The 20,188-nt window shown below is 42.5% G+C and overlaps 1 protein-coding gene across 6 annotated transcripts in view; it reads right to left on the bottom strand.

Annotated features, from left to right (window-relative positions):
- Positions 1-20,188, bottom strand: part of rims2a (regulating synaptic membrane exocytosis 2a) — a 908,436-nt gene that overhangs the window by 100,069 nt on the left and 788,179 nt on the right. For 5 of the 6 annotated variants that reach the window (XM_048528687.2, XM_048528689.2, XM_048528688.2 and 2 more), the window contains one exon: positions 18,668-18,909. In XM_048528687.2, the coding sequence (XP_048384644.2) occupies positions 18,668-18,909 (242 nt within the window). The remainder of the gene's footprint in view (positions 1-18,667; positions 18,910-20,188) is intronic. The other variant, XM_059646025.1, reaches the window with a different exon arrangement.

Below are 20,188 nucleotides of genomic sequence, written 5' to 3'. Positions count from 1 at the left end.
ACTCATCACAAAAGCCTTGCTGTTTTCACGTTCCCAAAATCTATCTACATATCGGCATGGACCAGTTTGGGCTGAAGGGCCTGTCTCCGTGCAGTAGGCCTTTATGTCTCTATCCTCTCCTCTACCACCCACTGGTTGTTGGGAGGCCTGTACTACAACCCTAGCATTGTGATTTTTCCTTTCCTATTCCCAAGTGCTACACATATTGTCTTGTTGTACGAGTTCGTGATATATCTCTCTCAGTACAGCTGAGAGATACTCCTTTACTAGTAATGCAACTCCCCTATCCATTTCACAGCCCCTTCTATCATACCAGAAATAGCTAAATCTTCAGACATTCAGCTGCCAGTCCCGTCCCACTTTCAGCCAAGTCTCTGAAGTCACAATGATGTCATTGTTCCAAGGACTAACCAAAGCTCTAAGTTCATCTACCTTGCCTATTATACTTCTCATATTGAAACAGATGCACTTTAGACCACCACCTCTACTCTTTTCAGCAGCATTTCTCTGTCTGTTCCTGTTCTTAGTCATGTTTGCTTTGGTTTTTACCTCTCCCTCAATTTCTGCATCTACTGCCCTACTCCTCTAGTCCCCTGCCACACGAGCTTAAACCCTCCCCAAGCACTTTACCACATATCCTCCTGAGCACATTAGGCCTGGTCCGGCTAGAAGCAACCTGTCCAGTTTGTACAGATCCCACCTCCCCCAGAACTGGTCCCAATGCCCCATGAATCTGAAACACCCCTCTGCACAGCACATTTTTAGCCACATGTTCATCCTATATACGCTGCTGTTTGTACTCTTATTAGCTCGTGGTACTGATAGTAATCCTGAGATCCTTTGAGGTCCTACATTTCCACTTTCTTCCTATAATTCTGTATATTCTGCTTTTAAGACCTCATCTATTTTTTAACCTGTATTGTTAGTACCAATGTATATCACTACCACTGGCTGTTCACCCTCCATTTCCAGAATATTCTGCAACTGCTCCAAAACTTCCAGAACCCTAGCACCAGGAAGGCAATTCAGCATCCTGGACTCTCGTTTGTGATTACAGAGAAACCTTTCTATTCCCCTTATGATTGAATACCCTGTAACTATAGCATTTTTATGTCTATTTCTCCCTCCCTCTGCAGCAGAGCCAATCATGGTGCCATAAATTTGGCTGCTGCTGTTTTCCCTGCAAAGCATTTTTCTCAACAGTATACAAAACGGTATATCTGTCTTGTACGGGAATAGCCACAGTATATGCCTGCACTGCCTGGTGCTCACCCATTCCCTCCCTGCTTGTGGAGTCTGAATCTGCAGTGTGATGTCTCTTTACATGCTATGCACAGTACTCTCCACCTGGCGAATGCTCCACGGTGTCCTTTGACACCGCTTCAAATCCAAAACTCGACCTTCCAGGAGCTAGCTGGAGACACTCCTTGCACACATGCAGCACTGGAAATGAGCGTGACTTCCCATATCGAGAAAGAGGAGCAGGCTATGATTTAGAGCTCTCCTGCCATGCCTTATCTCTTTAGCTTAATTAATGCTTACACTGTCAAATGCTTTTAATACCAAATTAATGCTGCTGGTACTCTCTCCTCCAAAAACAATTTCTCAAATTTACTTATTACTCACCAATAACACTTTAGGAGAAGCTGTTTACGCTCACATTTCTTTACCTGCTGGAACTCTCACTGCAGACCTTCCTCTCAAGGTGTTCTACCTCGTCTCTGCTAAATCTTGCCTCTCTTTTTTGTTAGAGGAGGGAGAGCTGAGAACACTACAGTAATGTGATATTTGGGGCCGACTGTACCTTAACACCAAATTCTTCTTAATACCAATGCCTTTCATACCTGTGCAGACTGCAAAATGCACTCTCAGAATGCAAATAAGCAATGTCTCAGCACACTCTGGTTGGAGAGCCCATTCCTGTGCTGTACAGTTCTATGTTCTCCTCCAGCCCATGTCTTGAATCCTGTTGCTTGACATACAAACACAGCAGTCTGGATTCTCAGTCTCTACTATCATAAATGGAAGTTTTCAGATACAGCAAAGATCATGGGCCCCGACAATATCCCAGCAATAGTACTGAATACCCACTCTAGAACTGGTTGTCCCCTTAATCCCATCATTCATGTACAGTTGGAACATGAGTATCTAGCCAGCAAGGTGGAAACTCGCCCAAATGTGCCATTCCACAAAACATAGGATAAATACAAACCAGTTAATTACCTTTCAACTAGTGACTCTCCGTCAACAAAGCTTTTACGATTGTATTATCAACTGACATATACCTAATGCTCAGTTTGGACTCCTTGAGGGCTACTCAGTCTAAACCTGATCACAGTCTTGATCTAACCATGAACAATACATTTGAATTCCGCAAGTGACGTGATAATAACTGGTCCTGATGTCAGGTGGCATTTAGTTGAGGGTGGCATCAGGGAACTCTAGCAAAACTGAAGTTAGTGGGCACCAGTATAGAACGGAGTTGAAAGTGAAATGTTTGAGATTGTTAGAGTTGTTAGAGGTTAAATATCTCAGCTTGAGTACATCTCTGCAGGGGTTCCTCAGCAAAGTTGTCCTGGGCCAACCATCTTCAGCTGCTTCATTAAAAATTTTCACTCCATCATAAATCAGAAGTGATGATAATTGCCAATTGTTATATTAGATACTGAGCAGTCCATGTCCAAATGGAGCAAAATTTCCAGGCTTGGGATGATAAGTGGAAAGTAACATTCACAACACAAGTGCCAGGCAATGATCATCTTCAACGTGGGAGAATCCTGTCATTGTCCCCTGATATTTAACAGTATCGAATCCCCAGTGGCAACATTCTGGGATTTACCACTGACATGAAACTAATTTGGATCAGCTATATAAATACTGCAATCACAACAGGTCAGGGCTGGGAGTTCTGTGGCAAATAAGTCATTTTTTGACTCCCAAAGCCTACTCATCATCAAGATACAAGTCAGATATGTGATGGCCTACTCTACCTTGCCTAGATGAGTACAGCTCCATCAATCCTCAAGAAGTTCAGCACCATCCAGGACAAAGCAGATGGTTGATTGCTACCCCATTCACCACCTTCAGTATTCACTTTCTGAATCATACTGACATCAATGTGTCTAAAAGGTGAATTGTAACAACTTCCCAAGGCTTTTCACCAGTACTTTCCAAATCCACAACCTGCACCACTCAGAAAGACTAGGGTAAAAGGCATATAAGAACATCATGACGCTACAGGTTGCCCTACACATCACACATCTCCCCGACTTTGAACTCTATTGCTACATTTCCACCATAGCTGGGTTAATATCTTGGAACTCCCTTCCCAACAGCATTGTGGGTATGCCAACACCAAACAGACGGCAGTGATTTACAAAATCGTGCATTGCCATCTTGTCAAGGACACTTAGGGTCGGAGTAACAAATATTAGCCATACCAGTAATGCTCACATCTCAAGAATTTAAAAAAATATCCTGTCTCCACCAGATGTCAGACAGAAAGGCTGAATTTTGTTGGGTTGCAGAGTTTGGACTGTAGTAGCTAAGCCGAAAATTTCCCATATCCAGTCTGTCTGATGCCTGCCACCAAGGCCACAACTCCAGGCTATTTTTGTTTAGAAGGTTGAGTGGGCGATACCAAACTGCTCTTGAGCAATCAAGGGTACACAATAAGGCCAATTCATTTCCATCAATGGCTTCTGGAAAGATGCCATCTTCAGCTGAAGCCCAGCTGATGAATTAAGACAACTAGTGGCAAACAGGAGGCACTTGACGCCTCATTCAATTTAAGCTATCATGCTTGCCAGAAGACCATAGCAGTGGCTACTTTTCACTTTTAGACTATCAAGAATGCTGGAGAAAACACCTCTATCATGAGGTGCCATATCAATAGCCTACAGTATCAGCGGTGCCAACTCCAATAGTGGGTGTTAATCTAGTGGGGTATTGGTTGGCCTTCGCTAGACTCACCAGAACCAGAAAGCAACTTTCCTATTGATCCCCCTACACCCAAGAGCCTACAAGAGTTTCTGGGTTCTGAGGTTGAAATACTTGCATTTCTGACCTGCATTTTCTTCAAATGGAGATTAGGACCTCAGAATAAAACTCTAGCCTTAAAGGACAACAAGATTGTCAAGCTAGAAGAACTTCTTTCATTTTTTAATAAAGGTACCTGTATTACTGCAAAATTTTTCGTTCTGTTGCTTGTTTGGCCTTTTAATTTGGATATGACCACTGTTGTATTGCGTACATTCCAGGAAACACATTCACCTTTATTAACTTCCACAGCGCTCTTTAAACCTTTCCCCTTGTGTGCTACTTGTCTGTCAGTTACGGCATCCAGAGGGACCTATTGTATATTTTTCTCATTATTCTTACATGCAATGTGGATCTTGCAGGCAAAGCACCATTTATCAACATCTCGATTGGCCTTAAAAGGAATGGTTGCTCCGCCATTTCAGAAGACAGTTCAAAACATTGCAGTTGAGAATCTACAATCACTTGTAGGTTATCCCAGGTAAGATTTGTTTCCCATTAGTGAACCAGATCAGAGCTTTTTTAAAGGCATGAAAGCTATCTTGAGAAATTGGTGCTGAGAGCAAGAGGTGTTGCTTTTTAGCTTTTTTAATCAAACTGCTCGAACATGTGATATCACACTTCTGGAGCAGATAGGATTTGACCCAGGCCTTCTGGCCCAAAGATAGGTACACTACACTGCATTACAAGATCCCTACCACGTTTGTTACCTTGACTTGATAGCTTCATAGTCACCATTACTCAAACTACCTTTCAATTTCAGATTTTTAAAAAAATTTAGTTTGAATTCATTAGTTGTGGTGGAGGGATTTGAATCCAAGTTCCTGGTCATTAACTGGGGTCGGTTGATTACCACGATACCACTATCTTCCTTAAATTTTAAATAAATGGACATGTTAATTTCCATTGTCTTCAATGTACTTTGGTTACTTCAAGATTATGCAAGTTAAAGTGGGAACTGATTAACATGGAGCTGCTTCAATATCATTTGATTTACATTGTTCGAGCAGTTAAAACAATTTCTATGAAGTGCGTTAGGAAAGCATGTGGTTAATGTGCAGCTGAGTAGTGATTCTTTATAAGTGGATATAAATAACTCCCACAGCACAGCTGTTCAGATTAAAACTGCCAAAGTATAAACCTGCTCAAGGGTCGAGGCACAGATTGTTAGAAAAACAATGTGTTAGTTTTCACCTTCACTGCCTCTATGTTCAATATCACCTGTGCAGAGTGCAGAATAGAACATCAGCAGCAAGGATTACATAGCAGAACCAGGCAAACCTTCAAGCATTGAAATAGACTGAAGTAGTTGGTCTCTGTCAGCTATCTGCAAGCTTTCCTGTTAATTCTTATGTTCTGAACTGGTAACGAGAAGAACCTGAGCCAGTGAAACTTTCTTAGTTTTGGTACCTCACATTCCTACCATCACTCACATTTGAGCTGTTGCAACCTTAGCTGCTTGGGATTTAAGCAACTTTATAGCCAAGATTCAATGGCTAAGATTTTACAGAGCTCTGGGGGTCGTACTCTGGAGTGGGGACGTGGTGGGTGAGCATCCCTGATGTCAATGGTGGACTAAAAGTTCACTCCGGTCGTCACAACTGACACCCCCTGTTGCTCCGTCATCCATTAACCGTGATGAGCCCCATCAAACCACCCTAAGTCTGAGGCTACCTCCATGATGGCTGTTCCTGGTTAAAAGCAGTCTCAGCAGTGACTACTGATCCCGGTTGTAACTTCTGGGACTGAGCAGCTGCTGATTGGCTGGCAGCATTTAGGAAAGCAACCTCATTTCTTTAAGAGGTGGTAGCCCCATCTGCAGGTGATTAATAGCCCAGGACGGTAAAGTCTAGCTGGAGCTTCCAGATAGACTTTTTAAACAAGTGCACAGGACCAAAAAGACTTAAAGTTGTAACAAATGTTCTCTTCTTAGGCCCGAAACATCAGCTTTTATGCTCCTGAGATGCTGCTGGGCCTGCTGTGTTCATCCAGCCTCACATTTTATTATCTTGGATTCTCCAGCATCTGCAGTTCCCATTATCACTGATACTATTTTAACCTCACTGCGAAGCCTCTTCCAGGGATGCCTAACCTGAAGAAGTTACCCTCCTCCCTCCGGACCAACCTCAGGGAGTCTCTCTCCCATTGATCTTCTTTTCTCTCCATCTTCGGTCCGCCTCCCCCTCTCTCCCTATTTATTCCAGAACCCTCACCCCATCCCCCTCTCTGATGAAGGGTCTAGGCCTGAAACGTCAGCTTTTATGCTCCTGAGATGCTGCTGGACCTGCTGTGTTCATCCAGCCTCATATTTTATTACCTTCTCTTCTTCTAAATCTGGGTCTCAGGTTATGGCAATAATGGTAAAGCCACAATTAATGCTCATTGCTGGTTGCCCTCAGGAGTGTGTTAGTGAATATCTTATTAAAGTGCTGCAGTCTATGGTGCTGCTCCTATTTAAACATTATGGAGGAAACTTGAAAATTAAGAATATGAAGCCCAGTTTAAAACTTACTAATGCTTGAAATATTGAATGCTGTGGACGTGGAAAGCACCAACACAGAACAAATAATTCATCCATTTACAAATTCTCAGGGGCAGTGGGGAGTGAGACAGGAAGGAGGCTGACAACTCCAATGGGTGAGCTGAATGAAGAGTTGATGAAATAGGATAGAGTAATTGGGGTTGCTGTTCTGAATAAGGAGGAGTTCCTAATAGACCATTCTGCAGATGTTAACAGAAACTGAGAGAGAAACTGTGGGCTTATCTAATAGAAAAGCATAAGGTGATCTCTTTTATTTATGCAATGTAATGCTTTCATAAGAGAAATTTAATTATTTTTCCAAAATAAAGCTTTTGATTAGCTTGGGAGTCCATTTGATAACTAACCTGAACAATGGAATTGAAAGCAAGGATGTAAAAATTAGATGGTGTTAGAGTCACATAACTGAACTCAGTAAGCTGTACCACAGAATGCTCCAAAAACAATACACAACAAATTGACTTATTGCACAGAAGCTAAATGGGCTAAACAGCCCAACCATTCCATGTTGGTATTTATCCTCCATAAGAACACATCATTCTTAATCATGTTTGATGATCCTGTTTCTACATCTGTCCAATGTCCTGCTTCTTTTGAGAAGCAATTTAATCTTGAAGTTAGGTATCTTCCTTAGCAATTAACTTGGGACTAAATTCTTGCCTTAAAATTCCATGTGCAAAAAAAGCTCGATTGCGTTCTTTTTGTAACACAAACATCTGGACTTGTACACCTGTGCAATGTTGGAGCTGCTATCTTTTGATGAGATGTTGAATTATACTGGGCGTATAGGAGCTAGAGTCTTGGATGTATACGTGCATAAGTGACTGAAGCCGCCAGGGTAGGTTCAGAGCATTGAACAAAGTACACAGTATTCTAGCTTCTATAATAAGAGAAAGGAGAATATGAAGAACTTACAGACTAGACCACAACGAGAGTTTATAGAATTCCTACAATGTGGAAACAGGCCATTCCGCCAAACAAGTCCACACTGACTCTCAGAACATCCCATCCAGACCCGTCTCTCAATAGCCCACCTAATCTGCACCTCCCTGTACACTCTGGGCTGACAGATTGAGAAGTTGGGATTGCTTACCTTAGAGAGAAGGTGGCTGATGGGAGATTTGTTTGATGTTTTCAAAACTATAAAGAGTCTTGACAGAGCAAATTGGGAGAAAGTTTACTTGCTCATAAAAACATGGAAAATCAGAGGACACAATTTTATAGTGATTTGCAAAGGAAGCAAATTTGAGGTAAGAAATTTGTCTTTTTACATAATGTGTAGTTTAGGTCTGGAATATACTGCCTGGAAAGGTAGTGCACACAGGTTCATTTGAGGCATTCAAGAGGGCATTGGGTGATTATTTAAGTAGAAACAAAGGGTAACGTTAAAGGGAAAACACTGCAAGGTGGCACCAAATAAAAATACTACTGTGCTAGTGCAGACTCATTGCGGCCAAATGGTCTCCTTCTATACCATAACAATTCTGTGATTCTGTGAATTACAAGCTATTCCTATGTCTTGCGTTCTTGTTCCTGTTTTTGTGAAAAAGGGCATTTAAAAAATCCAAAAAGCATGAGATACAGTGAAAATGAGAAACTTAGTTATTATTCATGTATAAGTATCACTGGAGAAATTAGTTGGACATGAGGTTGAAAAACTGTCCTTAATCTGACAGAGTGTATCTTAAATTTTAAAAGTACTGGGTACGAAGATAGTGAATGCTTTGGTTTTGATCATCCAGAATGCTCTTGATTCTACAACCGTCCCCACTTAATGAAGGTAGCAAAAGTAACCCCACTATTCAAGAAAGCAGGGATAGACAAAACAGCTAGTCTGGCATTGGTAAAAGGGATTTCTACAATTAATTATAGACTGGTATAACCACACTTAAGAAAACATGAGATAGCAAGGTGTAGAGTTGGATGAACACAGCAGGCCAAGCAGCATCAGAGGGGCAGGAAAGCTGACGTTTCAGGTCTAGATCCTTCTTCAGAAAAGAACCTTTCGGGTCTAGACCCTTCCATTTCTGAAAGAGGGTCTAGACCCGAAATGTCTGCTTTCCTGCTCCTCTGATGCTGCTTGGCCTGCTATGTTCATCCGGCTCTACACCTCATCTCAGATGCTGCAGCATCTGTAGTTACCACTATACTTAAGAAAACATAACTTGATTAGATAGAAAAAATGTAAACTTACAAAAGAGAAACTGAATTTAACAAATCAGTTAGATTTTTGAGATTGCAACCTTGCTGGATAGCTTAGGCAGAATCCAGAGGCTGACATAGTTTTGGATTTTCAAAAATACATTCAAATAAAATAATAAAAAGGACATTATGATATAATTTTTTTGTTTGAATCCCATCATGGTAAACGGTGAAGCCGAAATTCAACAGAAGTCTGTATTTAGGACTCTTATGACAATCAAGAAACCATTGGGTTGATTATTATCCTTTAGAGAAGGCAACCGACATCCTCAGTTGGTCTGACTATATAGGACTCCAGACCAACGGCAACATGGTGACTCTTAGCTGTAGTTAGGGATGAGCAATAAATGCTGGCTTAGCCAGAGAGGATCACATCCTTTGAATGAATAAAAGGAATTATGGATAATTAGGTTGGGAATAATATATTAGCATGGGTTGAGAACTGAATGAAAAACACGAAGGAAAATGGAGAAGGTTTTCCAAATGGTAAGCTGCTAGTAGTGGAGTTTGACGAGGATCAGCACTTGGATCACAACTATTTATAATCTATGCTAATATTTTAGACAAATAAATGTATCATTTATATAAATGTATCAAATTGACAGCAAAAGAGAAAGATCCATTTTGCAATTTTAGTTCTGTTACAAATGTGCCAATTTAATATTAAATATGCCATCATTGAGACCAAAAATAGCTATCATTAATAGTTTAATCCCAGATTATGAGCTGGACAATTTATGAAATAGCTATTAGCTGTCATTAGAACATTTGCTCCCATTACAGAAAACAAATCATACAAGTCAGAACTTAGTCAAAGATTTATGAATCCGAAAATTACAGACTTCCCTTTTTTTGTTAGAGAAAAGGAACTAAAAATAAAGTAGATTTTTTCAACATGATCAGTGTACAAAGGACTGAAATAGGGCACATGTTGGGTTTTATCATTCCTTTGATATAACAATGGGCCTCGTTGCTCTGCCACTACTGAAGAAGTAGGACCTGTGAAGTTCAGTGATTTGACACCCATCAGCAACAATTGCCCTGATTTTCCCACCAATTACAAAACCTCACCACTGGGAGCAAAAGTGGAGACAGTTCAATGTGGGCAGTCATTAGGAACCTGAGTGGCATTTTTCAGGGTGGTAGAGGCTGCTCTGGACCTCTTGGTCAGAGGCCTAGCAGCAACACGTTAGAGTTGACCATTTCTAAGACCATAGGAAGGACAGGAAAAGTCTCCAGCTGCAGAGCCCTTGACAATGAGGCAGGGTTTTCTGTTACTGTGTCGAACACAGAGTCCCTGGCAAAAGGGCCAGAGGATGGGGGGAGTGCAATGAAGGTGGGAAAAGGTTAAGGGGCAGACAATCGGAGGGTCATTGAGCCAGTGGATGAGAGATCTGGGAGGGCAAATGGAACAGTGGGCCAGTGAGTTGTGAGTTGGGGGCTATGAGCATGATGGAAGGGACAGGGGGCCAGTGAGGGTTGGTAAATGAGGAGACGGCAATGAACCAGTGAGGATGGGAGTGACAAGGGAAAGGCAGTAGGTGAATGAGCATGGGGCAGTATGAGTGTAGAGGAAATGGGCTAGTAGATGGTGAGAGAAATGGGGGAAGGGGCAGTGGGCTGGGAAGTTGGGAGTATGTTCCATCTTCCAGTAGTAGTATCTTATCCACAGAGATGGCCATTCATAGATTCATATAATGCAGATAAGGCCCTTCAGCCCATCAAGCCTGCACTGACATTACTGTCATTAAAAGTGTGCTAATCCCAATTTCCTGCCTTTGTCTATATCTTTGAATAATATATTTGCAGTACTCATCCAAATGTTTTCTTTAAATTGTGAGGGTTCCAGAAAGTGCCTTCCAGATTCCCACCACCTGCTGAGTAAAAACTTTTTATTTTCCAAATCCCCTTTGAATCTCCTTACCTTAACCCAAAACTATGCCCACCGACTCCCACAGCTACCTAGAATACACCTCCTCCCACCCACCCTCCTGCAAAAACTCCATCCCCTATTCCAATTCCTCCGCCTCCGTCGCATCTGCTCCCACGATGAGGCTTTCCACTCCCGCACATCCCAGAAGTCAAAATTCTTCAAGGACCGCAACTTTCCCCCCACAGTGGTCGAGAACGCCCTTGACCACGTCTCCCACATTTCCCGCAACACATCCCTCACACCCCGCCCCCGCCACAACCGCCCAAAGAGGATCCCCCTCGTTCTCACACACCACCCCACCAACCTCTGGATACAACGCATCATCCTTCGACACTTCTGCCATCTACAATCCGACCCCACCACCCAAGACATTTTTCCATCCCCACCCTTGTCTGCTTTCCGGAGAGACCACTCTCTCCGTGACTCCCTTGTTCGCTCCACACTGCCCTCCAACCCCACCACACCCAGCACCTTCCCCTGCAACCGCAGGAAATGCTACACTTGTCCCCACACCTCCTCCCTCACCCCTATCTCAGGCCCCAAGATGACTTTCCACATTAAGCAGAGGTTCACCTGCACATCTGCCAATGTGGTATACTGCATCCACTGTACCCGGAGTGGCTTCCTCTACATTGGGGAAACCAAGCGGAGGCTTGGGGACCGCTTTGCAGAACACCTCCGCTCGGTTCGCAATAAACAACTGCAACTCCCAGTCGCAAACCATTTCCACTCCCCCTCCCATTCTTTAGATGACATATCCATCATGGGCCTCCTGCAGTGCCACAATTATGCCACCCGAAGGTTGCAGGAGCAGCAACTCGTATTCCGCTTGGGAACCCTGCAGCCCAACGGTATCAATGTGGACTTCACCAGCTTCAAAATCTCCCCTTCCCCCACCGCATCCCAAAACCAGCCCAGTTCGTCCCCTCCCCCCACTGCACCACACAACCAGCCCAGCTCTTCCCCTTCACCCACTGCATCCCAAAAGCAGTCCAACCTATCTCTGCCTTCCTAACCTGTTCTTCCTCTCACCCATTCCTTCCTCCCACCCCAAGCTGCACCTCCATTTCCTACCTACCACCTCATCCCGCCTCCTTGACCTGTCCATCTTCCCTGGACTGACCTATCCCCTCCCCACCTCCCCACCTATACTCTCCTCTCCACCTATCTTCTTTTCTCTCCATCTTTGGTCCGCCTCCCCCTCTCTCCCTATTTATTCCAGAACCCTCACCCCATCCCCCTCCCTGATGAAGGGTCTAGGCCCGAAACGTCAGCTTTTGTGCTCCTGAGATGCTGCTGGGCCTGCTGTGCTTATCCAGCCTCACATTTTATTATCATGAGACTTACTACTTCGGTTGTCGCAAAACATGTCACTGTTTCATTGATATTCTGTGTCTCCTGCCCCTGCCAGATTAGTTTACATTCCTCCTTACAGCACTAGTAAACCTAACTGCAAGGATATTGCTCCCAATATGCTTCAGGTACAGACCACCATGTTTGTACATGTCCCACCTTCCCCACTGTTACCGAAGGGCACCTGTGTTGGCCACAGGAGGGCACTCTGCTGCTAATCCACTGGAAGGCAGTAGAATATACCTGGCATTTTCATATTTGACTGAGGGTCCTCCTGATGCTAAGAAAACACTGATGACATGGGATGGGAAGCGGCCCTTAAACTTCATAACTTGCCATCTAGTTAGTGGCTTCTACTTCTTGCTTCTCAGGCCATCTCCAGGGGTCTGGTTAAACCTAGCTCATTATCTCACTCAGAAAAGAATCCGGCATTGGACCACGCCAACACTGATTCTGTCAAAATGTTATTTTGTTAATATTATTTAATTGACAACTGAACCAAATTACAACCCGTGTTATGGGATATTACCAATGACATGTTCAGTAATATTTGTGTGCCAGTTTTTAAGCATGGACTAAGTTTAAATAACTGATGGCAGGTTTAGATTAATGCTTTTGAGACTTTATCCTCTTAACTCATCTCTCGAACACAGGGGTACAGGCATTGATATGGGAAGATTGCCAAAGGTTGATAAAAATATGAACGTATTTAATCAATTGATTAGAATCGATCCATTCTCCATGGTAGATCACTAACCCGAAACCTGTCCTGAAAGATGCCCAGTCTTCCAGGCCTTGTAGATGTCTACCCTATCACTCTCTCATTTGGAGCAGTAAAGAGCCACCTCCAAACAAACTTGCTGGTTAAATTGTAGTTGGTAGCAGGAAACACATTAAGAAACCTAGCACTAATTTGTGCAGTCTTAGTTGTATTCCATCTGTGACTTTGCACATAGTCGGGTTTCTGCAAGTCTTTTCTGTTGTCAATGTGGCTGACTCTGAACTGTGCTCTGAGCAATTAGGGATCGGCAATAAATACTGGCCTAGCTTCCATGAATGGATTAAAAAAAAACCACTCTGTATCTAAACTGTCTGGACTTATACAGAAAAATGTTGTAAACCACACTCAGAATTGGAACTCAGCATTTTGGTATTTCTCATTAGCTAAATTCACAGATAATGTTACAACACATTGGAAATCCACTCTCCACCTGTCTCCCTACTGACCACCACATCTGCCTCCATCATCTTGTGTGCTACACAACTTGGGAGAAAAAAAAAGGGGTAAATTTCAGGAACTGCAAGGGATGCTAGTTCAAGCTCAAGTTTATTTAAGTGGACCTAATCTTACCTTGAAAATGACCTCTGACCATTAAAAGGTGATATCTTACAATCTTATTATTTACTCTCAATCTTTTCATTAGATATTGTGAATCAGGCATTAATATCCCATGGAGGAGCTTTGTTTGCAACACTTGCTGAGTCATTTTTTCTTGCTGGCATTGTTAATATGAAGCAATGGCTGATTATTTTTGACATATTTATTAATACAATAAAATAGCCTCGATTGATAGGGAGAAACCAGATAGATGTATGAACGATGACGTCACTAGGGAAAGTCCTCGATAGGCCAATAAAGGTAAAGAAAAACATGTAACCTCACACAAGCAGATGATATTTATCCACAGTTACCAAGAGGGACTCAGGAAAAGATTTGTAAAGTGCTGCAAACCCTAACAAGGAAGTGACTGAACACTGGAGACCTCCTACTGGATTGTGAACAAGGTAATGTATCGTCAACATTTAAAAGATTTGGATAGATTGGTCTGGTGATACAATTAGTATGCTGAACATTTTCCAACTAGTAAGTAAATTTACATATGAAAGAAGAGGAGGAAGATGATAGCTGGAATAGGGCCCAAGAAAGGAATGAGTACAAATGTATCTCGAAATTGATAGTTCCAGGTGAAATATAGTACACAAAAGCTCATGTGGAGCCCTGCACACCATGGGCAGAGCAGACATTAAGTAGTTATAGGTTAAAATCTCACTGTGCAATTATGAAATTGAGATCACTTTAATCAGCAACTCAGGTACCAATTTTCATTTTATTTTCAAAAATGCTGACCTGCTTTGGTTCAGAGACAAATCTAAAATAAGCATGTATTATATCTTTAGAGTCATAGAATCACTGACAAAAACAGCATGGAAAAGACACTTCCGTCCAGATTATCTACACCAACCTGATATCCCAAATTAATACAATCCCATTTGCCAGTAATTAGCCCATATCCTGTTAAACCCTTCTTATTCATATACCTATCCAGATGACTTTTAAACATTGTAATTGTACCAGCCTCCACCACCTCCTCTGGGGGTCCAGAATTGAATGCAGTATTCCAACAGTGGTTAACCAATGTCTTGGACAGCCGCAACATGATCTCCCAACTCCTATACTTAATGCACCAACCCACAAAGGCAAGTGAATCAAATGCCTTCTTCACCATCCTGTCTGTGGCCTCACTTTCAAGGGGCTATAAACCTGCACCCCAAGGTCTCTTTGTTCAGTGACACTCACCACTAAGTGTGTACATCCTGCAATGATTTGCCCGACCACAAAGCAGCACCTCAGATTTACCCAAATTAAACTCCCAAGTGCCAATCCTCGGCACATTTGCATGTCTGATCAAGGTCCTGTTGTCCTCTGAAGTAACCCCTCTCACCGTCCAGCACGCTAACAATTTTGGCGTCCTCTGCAAATTTATTCATCAATCCTCTTATATTCACATTCAAAAAATAAGTATCAAAAAGCAATGGATCCAACACCAATCCTTGCGGCATACCACCGGTCAAAGGCCACCAGTCCGAAAAGCAACACTCCATCACCCGCTTTCTCCTACCTTCACATCGATTTCATCTCCAAATGGTTAGTCTCCCTGTATTCCTTGTGATCTAACCTTGCTAACCAGTTGAATGCTTTATTGAAGTCCGTACAGACACATCCACTGTTCTGCCTTCAATCTTCTTTGTCACTTCTTCAAAAAATTCAATCATAGAACATAGAACATTTCAACAAAGGAACAGGCCCTTCAGCCGACAATATTCTGCCAAACATGACACCAAATTAAACTAAGATAAAACGGTGTGAAGCTGGATGAACACAGCTGGCCAAGCAGCATCAGAGGAGCAAGAAAGCCGACGTTTCCGGTCGAGACTCTTTTTCAGAAATGGGGGAGGGGAAGAGGATTCTGAAATAAATAGGGAGAGAGCGGGAGTTGGATAGAAGATGGATAAAGGAGAAGATACGGTGAGAAGAGACAGACAGGTCAAAGAGGCAGAGTTAGAGCCAGTGAAGGGGGATGTAGGTGGGGAGTTAGGGAGGAGACAGGTCAGTCCGGGGAGGATGGACTGGTCAAGGAGGCGGGGTGAGGTTAGCGGGTAGGAGATAGGGGTGGGGCTTGAGGTGGGAGAAATGGTTAGGGAGGTGGGGTCGAGCTGGGTTGGTTTTGGGATGTGGTCGGGGGAGGGAAGATTTTGAAGCTTGTGAAGTCCACATTGAAACCCTTGGGCTGCAGGGTTCAAAAGTGAAATATGAGATGCTGTTCCTGCATCTTTCGGGTGGCATCATTGTGGCAACGCAGGAGGCCCAGGATGGACATGCCATCCAAGGAATGGCGGGGTTGGGGGGGGTGGGGGGGGGAGGTGGGATGTTGAAATGGTTTGTGACTGGGAGGTGTAGTTGTTTGTTGTGAACTGAGCTCTCGCCATTGCTCCAGCCCACGCTCGATCTGCCATAACCATAGGACACAGTTGGCGCACCCAGCTCCCGCCACATGGCTGCCTAACCAATCTAATTCCCTACGCTTTTGTGCTCCTGAGATGCTGCTTGGCCTGCTGTGTTCATCCAGCCTCACATTTTATTATCTTGTAATTCCCTACGTATTTCGCTTCAAGTCCTCTTGACAACTCACTATCCTATCAACGTTATGTTCAAAGCATATTCAAGAAATTGATTGATAAAATTATGAATATTAAATTCATCAAAAGGCATGGAGAGAAAGCAGGAATATGGTGCCGAGATCGAAGATCAGCCATGATCATTTGAATTGCAGAGTAGGCTCAAAGGGCTGAATGGTCTATTCCTGCTCCTGGTTACTTATCGGCTAATTTAGCACTGAAAACCCAGTCATTTAATTCAAACCATTGATATAGATGGTAAATAGTTGATACTCCGACACTGTGGCATTGCACTCGTTTGAGCTTTTCAAACTGAAAATAGCCCACTTATGCCGACTCACTGTTTCCTGTTAGCCAATCAATCTTCAATCGATGCTGATATGTTAACCCTGCAACATGACCTCTGAGGTTGAGTATCACGTTTAGGCTCATATGATCCCACCTCTGCATCCCCTCACCCTCCCAATCTAGTTTAAAGCCCTCTTAACTCACCAGAAAACTCGTCCCAGCATGTATCATGTGAAGACTATCCCAATGGTATAGTTTCTACTTTTCTCCGATATGCCAATGGCCATGAATCAAAACCCATGTCTCTCACACTGAAATGAGTTACTCATTTAACTACCTAGTCTTAACTCCCTAATGACAATCTACTCATGATTCAGGTAGTAACCCAGGCATTATTATTTTTGTGGCTTTGTTTATTAACTAAACCACAAGATGTTCACAAACTTTGGACAGAAGATCTTGCCTTGACTTAGGTCAGATTGTGTATCCCAAATGGACAACGATAACTGGATACCACCTCCCAGAGTAAACTGCACTCCAACTCTGAGCAGATAATGTAATCTTGGCATGAGTGTAGGAAAATTTGCTTTTGGTTGCAGAGAACAATGTTTATTCCGCTGAAAATACAATTCCCTACTATCACAACAATCTTATTTACCTCTCTCCACTTGAACCTGCACATGTATTATTTCATTTATCCACCCTGCAATCCCCATTCGGTTGACTCAAATGGCAAAAAACTGGAAATCTTTTGGACAATTGAACCAGCTTACCTCCCCCCACTACTCCCAGTGATACTTCTGTATTGTCATACTTGCCTCACTTCAGTCACATCCTCTGCCACTATCTGTCAAATTCAAAGTAGCTCACCTAAATAGTATAACTGCCTCCTGGAATAAAATGACAATGTCACTTTTCCCCACTCTGATGTATCATAAAATCCAAAACACTGCCTATAAGACCATAAATTATAGGAACAGAATGAGACCATTCAGTCCAGCCTCTAGATCACAGCTGATATGTTTTTCAACCCCAATCTCCTGTCTTCTCCCTGCAACCCCTAATCTCCTTACCAATCAAGAACCTATCCATTTCTGTCTTAAATACATTCAATTACTTGGCCTCCACAACCCTCTGAGACACTGAGTTTCACAGATTAACCATCCTCTGGCTGAAGAAATTCCACCTCATCTCCATTCTGAAGGGTCATCCCTTCATTTGGAGGCTGTGTCCTCTGATCCTAGCCACTTCTACTAATGGAAACATCTTCTCCACATCCACTCTTTCCAGGCCCCTCAGTATTCTGTAAGTTTCAATGAGATTCTCCCCTCATCCTTCTAACTCCATCAAATACCTCTCATAGTCCTCAACTGCTTCTCATACGGCAAGCCCGGGATCATTCTTATAAACCACCTCTGAAGCCCTTCCAATGCCAGCGCATCATTCCTTAGATACAGGATCCAAACTGCTCACAAATCAGGTCTGATCAGAGCCTTATTCATCCTCAGCGGTCCATCTCTGTTCTTGTATTCTACCCATCTTGAAATGAACATGAACATTGCATTTGTTTTCCAACTGAACCTCCATGTTAATCTTAAGAGAATCCTGAACTAGGACATCCCAAATTCTTTTGTGCTTAAGATTTTCAAAGATTTTCTCTATTGATAAAGTAGTCTACACCTCTACTCTTCCTTTCAATTCTGAGCTCAATAGTTTTGAATTGAAAACACTGCAGGAATGGTTGATGCGGACACCTACATCCACATGCTACAGCCGCAACAGATCACTCACCCTGCCAACTTTATTGCACTTTATTTAACTCATTAAGTTTGGTGCTATCATTCAACAATAACTGGTCATTCATTCTCTAAAGTGAAATAACCTGTTTAAATTTAAAGGTGATACTTCCATTGCACATTTCTATTTTTTCCCATTTTGACAGAAAAGAAATTTAAAACTCACCAATCACCTGATTTAATTAATCCTTCCATATTCAGCTCTCATGTCCCACTGCTCGTTACTATTTCTCTCTTGGCCGACAAAGTTTTTGTAAAAAGTCAGCGTAGTGCTTCTTCCCACAATGCACCAATTCCCTCACTGAATAAATTCTGAAGTTCACATTCAGTTCCGAGATAGAATTACAATTTATCGTTCCTATTCAAATGTAGTTACTTACAAAACAGCACAGCAGTACAACACTGCAAACACAGTCAAATCATTAGTATAACCAACTGATCCAGAATTTAGTGATTTGTGTTTAAAATTACAGATTATAATGTACTTATATGCAATTATAATGCAACTTATAATGTACTAGTCCAATGGTGATGTAAATCTTTAAATAAAGTTGCGCCTACCTGTTTGACTTAGCTGTGAAGTGCTGCGGCTACGTCTTGAGAGACCTACGATAGCGACCATTTTAGCACCAATGCTGGATCGTCGCTTCTTCCCACCCATTACAACAGTGCCCACAGCAGTATCAGACTGGCTGCCATCATTTTTCTCCATGCTGTACATATCACCGATCACACTGGTGCTTTTCGTCATATTCTTTCCCGAAGTCCCCATCTGTTTGCTTTGCAGTTTACATGGAAATACACTGTCAGCCGTTGGTACAGATGCATAACACCAACAAAAAGACAGGGAAAAAGGAAAGAGGAAGATATAAAAGGACATGTTTCAGCTAGAGGCTCAAGGAAATGCAAGACTGAAGCAACTCAGCTACAAGGCTCTGCAGAATGAACTGTAATCTCTAGCATCTCTATTATACTATTCTAAACTTCAGAAATTCTAGCCTTGATTGAAGTGACTAATAAATTCATTTGAAACTTTGCAGACATGCAGCAGTTGATTTTATGAGTGTTTCAAGTTTATCATAGTATGATACCGAAAATAATCAAAAAGGCATTCGTATTGGTTGTAACCCTGCTCATATCCATCCTGAAACAGTAGCAGACAAATAAATGCATTAGAAACTTCCAACTGTTTTGATTTGCCATTCTTTGTATTACTAAAGTATCTTGGCCCATTTTCAATGTTGATTGCTGTTGGTACTGCAAAAGGCCTGGCAATTAATGAAGCTTACATTTTGCATTTTGTACCTTGATATGGGTACACAGCTCTTGTAATCACCTCAGTCCAAGGAGGTTAATGCCGGAGTTCCTGCGAGTAGTGCCCTATGCCCAACTATCTTCTGCTTCTTCTTCATTGATGACATTCCGTCCACCATAAGATCAGAAGTGGGATTTTTGCTGATGACTACTCAATGTTCAGCACTATTGACGACTCCTGAAATATTGGAGCAGTCCATGTCCAAATGCAGCAAGACCTGGACAATATCCAAACTTGGGCTGAAAACTTGCAAGTAGCACTCGTGCTCTGCCATTGCCTGACGTCTGTAATCTCCAATAAGACAGAATTTAACTATTGGCTCTTGATGGTCAATCATGTTTCCACCTCTGAATCCCTCACTATTAACATCCTGGGGATTACTATTAATCAGTAATTGAGCTGATCAAGCATATAAATACTGTGGCTACAAAAGCCGGTCCGAGGCTCACAATTCTGTGGTTAATAGCTCATTGCCTACCCCCTCAAAGTCTGTCCACCCATCTACAAGCCTCAAGTCAAAAGTCTAATCGAATGCTCCTCATTTGCCTGGATGATTGTAGCTCCAACAAAACTCACGAAGTTTGATGCCAATCAGGCAAGATTGCTCAATTGATTGGCAACCCACCCATTACAGTTAACATTCAGCTCTTCCACTGCTGATGCACAGTGCAGCAATAGGCACTATCAAAAGAGGCACTGCAGTAATTCACCAAGGCATCTACCAGACCGATGACTCCTGCAACTTAGAAGGGCAACAGCAGCAGATA

Source organism: Stegostoma tigrinum, chromosome 5 (assembly GCF_030684315.1).
Source record: "Stegostoma tigrinum isolate sSteTig4 chromosome 5, sSteTig4.hap1, whole genome shotgun sequence".
NCBI classification, from domain to species: domain Eukaryota; kingdom Metazoa; phylum Chordata; class Chondrichthyes; order Orectolobiformes; family Stegostomatidae; genus Stegostoma; species Stegostoma tigrinum.
The sequence above is the reverse complement of the archived record's forward strand: the minus strand, read 5'-3'. Positions and strand labels throughout refer to the sequence as shown.